This window comes from Glycine max, chromosome 18 (genome assembly GCF_000004515.6).
Source record: "Glycine max cultivar Williams 82 chromosome 18, Glycine_max_v4.0, whole genome shotgun sequence".
Classification (NCBI taxonomy): domain Eukaryota; kingdom Viridiplantae; phylum Streptophyta; class Magnoliopsida; order Fabales; family Fabaceae; genus Glycine; species Glycine max.
In genome coordinates, this window is record NC_038254.2 from 48717317 (window position 1) to 48726011 (window position 8695).

Below are 8695 nucleotides of genomic sequence, written 5' to 3' on the forward strand. Positions count from 1 at the left end.
AATGCATAGCTTTCTCTACATGGCCAAAGTATGAGGTGCCAAAGATGTTAGCCTTTCAACCCATTCCTTAACCTCCAGTATCTTTTAGCATTTTTTAGTCATGCCAAAGTATACTATGCTTTAACTTCACTCCTACTCAAAAAATGCATAAAACCTACCCCTCTAAACCCTTTGTACAATGTCCTCATCATTCTGTTGTGTTGAGCACCACTTCATTAAACTCTTCCCACCGTTAAGCTCCACTCATCCCCCATGATCCCTTCAGGAATAATGAAGCACCCCAGAGGAAAGCTTCCTCTTCCCATCATTGTCATCACAACCTGTGTTCTTGCTTTTGTGGCTATCTTGTATGTAGAGAGGCTCAGTTTCCTCTCTTCCAAGTCCATTTTCAAGTTCAAGCCATGTCCTAGAAAAACCACCAAACCAAAGACTAGTAAGTCAGCTTGACAAATGCCACAACTAAACATATACCTCACCTTATCTCGTCTTTGCCTTTTCATGTTTTTGTTTATCGGTTTGATTCTAATGCAATGATATCTCATCATGATTGTCCTAGCAGGTGACAAAAAAACAGATGAGGAGGTTGTGGTTGTGAATGCATCATCATGGATTGATGACAGGTTTGATTTTGACCCTGAGGAGTGCAATGTTGCAAATGGGAAATGGGTGTTTAACCATTCAATAAAGCCTCTCTACTCAGACATAAGCTGTCCATACATAGATAGACAATTTTCTTGTGTCAAGAATGGGAGGAATGATTCTGACTATCGCCATTGGGAGTGGCAGCCAGAAGATTGCACCTTGCCACGGTAAGCTTCACACTCCAACAAGCCAATTGTAATTGAAGAACTTGTTTTAAGTATGCATACTTTTTGGTCATAGATATATGTATGTTTAGTTTATATAACCTATATTCCAAAATGACTATTTTTTGCAGTTTCAACCCAGAGCTTGCCCTCAGAAAGCTTCAAGGGAAAAGGGTGCTATTTGTGGGGGATTCACTGCAAAGAAACCAATGGGAATCTTTTGTCTGCTTGGTAGAATGGGTCATACCTCATAAGCATAAGTCTATGCAACTAGGAAGAGTTCATTCAGTTTTCACAGCCAAGGTATTGATACATGCATTCAATATATGGTCAAAGATGTTGACTCAACTCAATCAGCTATTAACTTAAGAACAAAACTTAGATGCAGTTTTATGTGTTTTGGGTGTTGTTTCCAATTAGAATCAGAGTTTTACCTCTGATCTGCATAACCCAAATCACCGAGGTGAAGCTCTAATTGTGATTGCAGAACAACACCAAAAGCACATATAAAATTGCATCTAAATTTTGTCCTTAACTTAATCAGAGGCTCTGCCGGGCTCTCAATTATGTAATTGACACTTAACACAATAAAATCTATTACTAGTAGGAATTCTCTCAAATAATGACACTAACTATTAGACATCATGCTTCTTTTTTGGAAATCTCAAGCTCATTCTTTTTTGTATCTGTACTTTCACAGGCTTACAATGCTACTATAGAATTCTATTGGGCCCCATATCTTGTGGAGTCCAACAGTGACATTGACATCATAGATATAAAGAAAAGGATAATAAAAGTGGATGCTATAGCTGAAAGAGCCAAAAACTGGACGGGTGTGGACATCCTTGTTTTTAACACCTATGTATGGTGGATGAGTGGTGTTAGGATTAAAACAATGTAGGCTTTCTTTGATACTTACTACTGAATCAGCATATTATGTGTGTCATTCTTCTTTTGTTCATAACAAACATTCAACAATCTCTAGCAGCATTTGATCTTTAACCAAAAGCAAGAAAGCATTGCCTAACCTCTAGTTTACAAATTTCAGATGGGGTTCATTTGCCAATGGACAAGAAGGGTATGAAGAATTTGACACCCCAGTTGCTTACAAGTTAGCTTTGAAGACGTGGGCCAACTGGATCGACTCAACCATCAATCCAAACAAAACACGAGTCTTTTTCACCACTATGTCACCAACACATACAAGGTCTCTATCTTAAGGAAACTTTAATGAAGTTAAACTTTTTATGGCAACAACTTAAAGCTATAAGTTAAATGCGCGTTTAGATTCAAGTTGAAATACCATTTAACGTGATTTTAGGCAGGGAAGGATGCACCTTAAGCATTGTGGGGACAATTGCTACCACTAAGATATTTTTTTTTTACTTAACTATATTTGATAAAAAAAAAAATATACCTATAAAAAAATAGATATTGCCTCATAATACAAAATTATTTTTTTAAATGAATGTAAAAATTTATAAAAGATAAAAGAAAGAATAAATCAATACTACTTTTATCACTTTATTTTTCAAACAAGTAGCACATACATACACATTGACCCAGTTGTAATTTCTAGACGTTTAAGTAATTTGAAATTAAATTTTTTACCATGAGATTATGTAGTCTATAAAAGTTTAAAATATTTTTTCTTTGGAAATATTGTAAACTAGTTCTGTTTTGCCCCCACTAAAAAAAGAATTGGATCCGTCCTTGATTTTGGATAAATATTCATATGTGCAGTTTCAGGTTAAGGGATTGATTAAGGGTCTAAACTAATTTTAAGTTGAAGCAATTTAGGTAACTTTTGCATTAGATAAAAAAATTCAAACATAAATTACATTTACTTGAAAATCAATTTTAACCAAAATCAATTTTTCCCAATAAGTTATTCTTTGCTTCATTTATGTCTCTGAGTAAATTGCTCAATCGTAACAAATCAAATGTGTTGTTTCTCAGAAGCCAAGACTGGGGCAACATGGAAGGTGTGAAATGCTTCAATGAGACAAAGCCAGTGAGGAAAAAGAAGCACTGGGGAACTGGTTCTGACAAGAGAATAATGAGTGTGGTGGCAAAAGTGGTGAAGAAAATGAAAATTCCAGTGACATTCATCAACATAACACAGATATCAGAATACAGAATTGATGGACATTCATCAGTTTACACTGAAACCGGAGGGAAACTGTTGACTGAAGAGGAAAGGGCTAATCCACAAAATGCAGATTGCATACACTGGTGTTTGCCTGGAGTTCCTGATACGTGGAATCAAATACTTTTGGCTATGTTGTAACAAACAAATATATATCTTGCACAAAGATCCATGCCCTTTTTTTTTCTTAACTCTTGTGACATGAAGATGTCAACTATTTTGTTTTGTGTACATTAATGTTAAAATGCCATTTGTGTGATATAAATATACGTGCATCATGAATAGAGTTGACATTAGAGTACATTGTGAAACCAAAAAGGGTCACATTCACTATGTCACATTTATACATACAAAGTCATCTCACATCTCCACAGCGAACCTATGCTAAGTGAAAGGAAGATTCTAAAATTTCAGTTTCATGGCTTATGACCTATTGTCACAACTTGTCCCTTGTCAAGAACAAACGATTGAATTTATGAAAAAAAGATAAAAAAAAAAAGGAGGCCCTCACTAATTTTATTTAAAATAAGAAATTTTGAAAAATTTTATTTTTTGAGTAAAAAAAGAGTTTTTCAATTTGGTATTTGGAAATGAGTTTGGATTTGAGACATAGTTAAGAAAGATAGAAACTAAATTAATTCCATGGCAACACTGATATATCAATAAAATGATTATTTTATAATAATTAAATGTACAAGTATTAATAACTTAAAAAAATTGTTTTAACCCAAAATGAAATAAGAAATTCAATAAAACTAGAGAAGAATATAGATTTGTAAATTTATTTTTAGTTTGATAGGAACATTCTCTACTATGCCTACAAACACTGCAATAAAGTATATAAAAAAACACATAAGGACTCAAAGAAAGGTACAGGTAACAAGATGGAGTGAAGATGAAAAAAAACAAATCCTATAAATGATAATTGTGATGAAAACTAAGTCTTAATTGTTTAATAGACTTATATATTTGGTGGACCTGGCCATCATAATTTTATGTTTAATAAAAGATATTTCATTGAGTTAAAAAGAAAAGATATTTATAAAGATTTTAATCTCGATTTTTAAATAATGTGAATGACTAGCACAATACTAACGGTTAAAAAATCAATGATAATCGAAACATAATCATACATCAAATCAATCAAATGTACTAACAAGCATGACACATTGTGAAAAGCCTTATAAAAGAGTTAGGGTGTGTGAGATTATTTAGGCCATATAAGGTGATTTTGATCACACAGCTATGGGCTTAAACATTTTTTCAACCACTTTACCTGAATAATAGTCTAATAAAGGTCGCTTTTACTTTTTATGCTCAGAGAGTTGTGGATCATAACAAATGAGCTAAGTCATTTCACCTGTCAATTTATAAATGGATGTGGGTTGTTTGACCTAGTTATTAATACTGCTAGACTCAAGTATCACCCGTACTGTATCTTTCATTAATCATTTTAATAAATTACAAAAAAAAGTATTTAAAAATTAATAATTAACTATTGCAAAATATTTAAAATCATTTCTCTTGTAAATTTAACTTCCTCTAAATTAAGGCAAATTACAAGTAAAATAATTAACACATTCATTCTATAATATATATATATATATATATATATATATATATATATATATATATATATATATATATATAAAGAAGAATGCTAGAAACACATTCCTTCAAATATATTTTTTATTTATTTAAAATATATTAAAATTATAATGAATAAAAGAGAATGTATTTTAAAGAGTGTATCAAGTGTTTTTAACATTTTTATCTTTTAATATATAAAATTATCATCTTATCACACAACCTAATTTTTCTTTAAATTTTTAAGTAAGATTAAAATATGTGTCTAAATAATTCCATTTAAAACATACAATTTAATTACTATACGTTATTAATATAAAAAAATTTAAATTAAAAATCATTTTTAATACATTTGTAAGATGATTACCTAAAAGTCAACAAAGTTACTATATATAATAATTTATGATTAAATAAAAAAAATTATTTTATACTATAACTACATAACATATATTTTCCCATAAAATATGTTTTTATTCTTTGAAATATTTAAAAATATTAATTTTAGTTTTTATAAAAATCAACATATTTTGCATTTATACAGTTATATAATAATTTAGTTTTAGTTTCTCATTAAAACTAAGAATATATTTTATTAAAATATAAAAAATTAAATTCCTAAAAATTATATTAAATTTGTATAGAGTATAAAAATATGATTAAATTATTTCATAATCTCTAAATTATTTAAAAAAAATTTAATTAGATCTTTCAACTATTTTTATTTCCAAGTAAGTTCTTAAACTTGTGTTTTTTTTAATTATGTTTTTTTGTCCAACTGTTGATTATAGAAAATTAATTGTGTAAGTCAGTTAAGTGAATTTAAAGCAAAATTATTAGAGTGAAACCGGATAGATTTGTGAAAAAAATACTTATGTCGAGTGGATTTGTAGAGATAAAAATACTAATACAAACCTACGAAAGGTCAATATTAATTTTAGATAATTAATTATGTATAGTTTTTTTTTTTGTAACTAGAGTGAAAATTTAATTAAAAACTATCAAATAATTCATGCACTTATAAAATAATTTATCCTAAAAATCATCCAAATATTGTAGCGTTTCAATATAATAATGGAAAGAAGTGAAGGCCACTAATATAAACGAAACTCAAAGCTCCGTTTAAGCCTCTTCGCCGCCTTATTTCCAGAAACATCTTCAATCAGTCTCCTCTCCTATAACAATCTCTAAATCAAGGTTTGCGATTAATTACCCTTTTCAATTCTCAGCTCTCAATTTCTGTTCTGAAACCATATTTTCTATTCTTTTATAGTTTTTTGGTTTGTTTTCTAATCAGAATAAATAAAAAGATTAGGGAAGAAAACTTGGGAATTATTGATAACTCCCTAAAAAGTTTAATTTTTATTTTCTGGGTAACATTGGAATCGTTTTCAGTTTGAAGCCGAGAAAATAATCATGGCCGGTGGTGCAAATTTCGTGCAAAGGGTTCTCTCTTACGTGGTGAATGAAGTGGTTATCAATGGTCTTGCCAACAGGTATGTGGTTCATTCACTTTTTTAAAAAAAATTTATTTTATAATTCTGTTTTTGATCTATGCGTTTGATTTTTGAGGTTGTAAGCTTCCTTCTCTAGCTTAATCTAAAGGAGTTTGAAAGGTTTGCTGCATGTGCGCGTATATACCTATGAATATGATAATTGGTAATGTGCATTTTGTTGTATTGGATTTTCCTGTGCTGATTTTTAGAAATTTTAGTTAGATTTTAATGTGGATTGTGCATGAATCATATGGTTGTTGTTGAGGCAAAACTTAGTGATCTCCACGGCTTGAAAGGAATTAGTTTCTGATGGGGAATATCCTTGTTGGGAAAAAAATGGTTTTGTTGATTAGAGCAAACATCTTTTTTTGAAGGCTTTTTTTTATTGCCAACACTCTGATTTTGGATTGAGGGACTCAATCAAGAGGAGTAAGAAAGACATGGAAAATTTGGAAACCTTGAATCAACCATATCTGTGCCTGTGCATGAAATATTACATTGATTAATAGAATTAACAAGCATTCATTAATTAGCGAAAAACTTGACATCAGGTTAGTTAATCGGTTGCTATTATAGCATCTTCACGTTGCAGCCTGTGAATGTTACATGTTGTGTGCATTGCATCATGTTTTTATGATGTGCCCACTGTTGCAGCCAATAGTGTGATTTATGCCCAGGGGTACAACCCATATTTGCCCTTGTTTTCCATGCTTTCCATCCTCAACCCACGACTGATAGAGGAGGATTTTTTCAATCACATTGTTTGGGCTCCTAGAATATGGCACCCTTGGGGCTTTCTATTTGATTGTATTGAAAGGCCCAATGAATTGGGATTTCCCTACTGGGCCAGGTCACTCATTTCGGGACAAGCAGATCATTTATGATGAAGAGGATGAGCTTCAAGAGAATGATAAGCCATTGTTTCCCGTGATTTTCCCTCCCTTATTTGCATCTGATAGGCTTTATTAATTTTATAGCTGTGCTCTTGTCCAAGACAACTTGCTTCTTTGTTAAATGTTTATGCTGATTGATTTTTCCTGTGATGGCATTTGAGTACAGCTTTATATGCATGCCATCCATTCAAGATTCTATCTTTCTAGTGACTGTTTGATTCTATTTTTGTTTTCTTGTTTTTAAGAATTACTTCACAGAAATACTTTACAGAATATAAATATTCAAAAACTAGTGTTTGATACTTTTTTTTTCTGAAAAGAAGTTTTTAATGATCAAGGACAGTAGGACACCCATCGTCTTCTGCAATGTTTTCCCATTCTCCCCAGCAATATCTATTTCCTCTTCAGAGATGTTCTCCTGGACAATCACCTCATGGGAGTCTATGTTATTTAAGGAAAAGATCTTAATCCAACTCAAACTACAAATCTCCTTGTAGTGTATGACATGAATGCTTTGTCCGTTCCACTGCACAGCTTTATTTTTGTGCAGAACACCCTGTCCCATTGAAAATCATTGATCGCCCTCTTTTATGCATTGGTGTTGTTAGGAGTTTGTCCAAAGGCTAAGGCTTATGCTTCATGAATGCCAGGAACCATGGTTGGCAGCTGTGGTAATGGGGTGGGAGAGAAAAATGTACTGGTTGGGTTTGAGATGGGAGCAGAGAAACAAAAACAACCAAAATGCGATCTAAATTTTTTAATTTGAATGTGATTATGGAGGACAATTTTTCATAATAATAATCAGATAAAAGAATATGCAACCAAAATGTATTCTTTTCATCTTTCCATTTTTAAAGGGGGAAAAATGTTTTAGAGAATACTGATCAAGCAGGCCCCTAGTCTCCATAATATGCTTCAATTATTACCTTATGGATTCCAAATCATGTACCACAGATTTTCAAAATGTGGGTGCATTCAAAGTCCAAAGGTTTCCTGCTTTTGAATCATCCAATTGTCTACACGAAATTCATTTACAGTAGTAGTTCTTGTTTTCTTGTTTACTGTCATTTTCTCATGTTAATATTCATTGTGGTTTCCCAGCCCTGCATTTCAGAGGTTTGCAGTGAGGACATCAAAAAGAATTGAAGATATTTCTAACAAAGGTAATAGGAGCAAAATGATTGTCTTTTAATGTTTTATTGACCATGTCAACAAATTTCACACTTGCGTTATATATTCTGGCAGCTGTTCAGAAGAGGCAGGAGCTAGCTGAGCAGATCAAGGACATCTCGAAAAATATGGAGGTTGTATGCTGACAAAATTAATATTTAAATCAATATTGACAATGTGATTATCATCTTTTAACTTTTCCTTTTTCTTTTGCTGCTTCCAGTCATTCAAGAACAAGTAATTTTGGTATTTTTGCTACATTGTTGAAGGTCCATAGTCACGATTTTCTTTAGCCAAAGATGCTGCTGGAGACAAAGGCCGGGTGTTTGTAAATTTCTTTTTTAACAATATATTTTGGTTCTTAACTCGTGATCTCAAGTTGGGATGCAAGGGTTTTTCAGTTTGCTTGGTGAACTGAAAACAGGATTAGGATATTATTGCTAGTTTATGACACTGTCACTTTGTCACCAATATTAGTTTGCCTTTAATTTGAAACTATCGAGGAGTGATTATTACAGAATAAAAATGATACTTCTTACATTCAATTTGTTCTTCTAGGGAATCCTATTTGAATCCAGAGTACAAATAGGTCTCTTG

General features: G+C 31.7%; 2 protein-coding genes across 2 annotated transcripts; both read left to right on the top strand.

The window, feature by feature from the left end:
- LOC100777555 (protein trichome birefringence-like 3) lies at window positions 1–3220 on the top strand. Its single transcript, XM_003552210.4, has 6 exons — window positions 1–433; window positions 560–809; window positions 938–1109; window positions 1507–1703; window positions 1855–2013; window positions 2766–3220. Exons 1-6 carry the CDS (start codon window positions 253–255, stop codon window positions 3094–3096), a joined length of 1290 nt encoding a protein of 429 aa, XP_003552258.1. The 5' UTR covers window positions 1–252; the 3' UTR covers window positions 3097–3220.
- Window positions 3221–5635: 2415 nt separating this feature from the next.
- LOC100306008 (uncharacterized) lies at window positions 5636–8695 on the top strand. Its single transcript, NM_001364448.1, has 5 exons — window positions 5636–5736; window positions 5935–6035; window positions 8030–8091; window positions 8174–8232; window positions 8322–8695. Exons 2-5 carry the CDS (start codon window positions 5956–5958, stop codon window positions 8337–8339), a joined length of 219 nt encoding a protein of 72 aa, NP_001351377.1. The 5' UTR covers window positions 5636–5736; window positions 5935–5955; the 3' UTR covers window positions 8340–8695.

What these genes read in the sequence shown, in the direction of transcription:
- LOC100777555 (XM_003552210.4), top strand. Translation starts at nt 253, where the DNA reads ATGATCCCTTCAGGAATAATGAAGCACCCCAGAGGAAAGCTTCCTCTT. An exon ending in ATTCAGTTTTCACAGCCAAG is followed by an intron (nt 1,110 to 1,506) that starts GTATTGATACAT and finishes GTACTTTCACAG; the next exon opens with GCTTACAATGCTACTATAGA. An exon ending in GGTGTTAGGATTAAAACAAT is followed by an intron (nt 1,704 to 1,854) that starts GTAGGCTTTCTT and finishes TACAAATTTCAG; the next exon opens with ATGGGGTTCATTTGCCAATG.
- LOC100306008 (NM_001364448.1), top strand. Translation starts at nt 5,956, where the DNA reads ATGGCCGGTGGTGCAAATTTCGTGCAAAGGGTTCTCTCTTACGTGGTG. An exon ending in ATCAATGGTCTTGCCAACAG is followed by an intron (nt 6,036 to 8,029) that starts GTATGTGGTTCA and finishes GTGGTTTCCCAG; the next exon opens with CCCTGCATTTCAGAGGTTTG. An exon ending in TGAAGATATTTCTAACAAAG is followed by an intron (nt 8,092 to 8,173) that starts GTAATAGGAGCA and finishes ATATTCTGGCAG; the next exon opens with CTGTTCAGAAGAGGCAGGAG.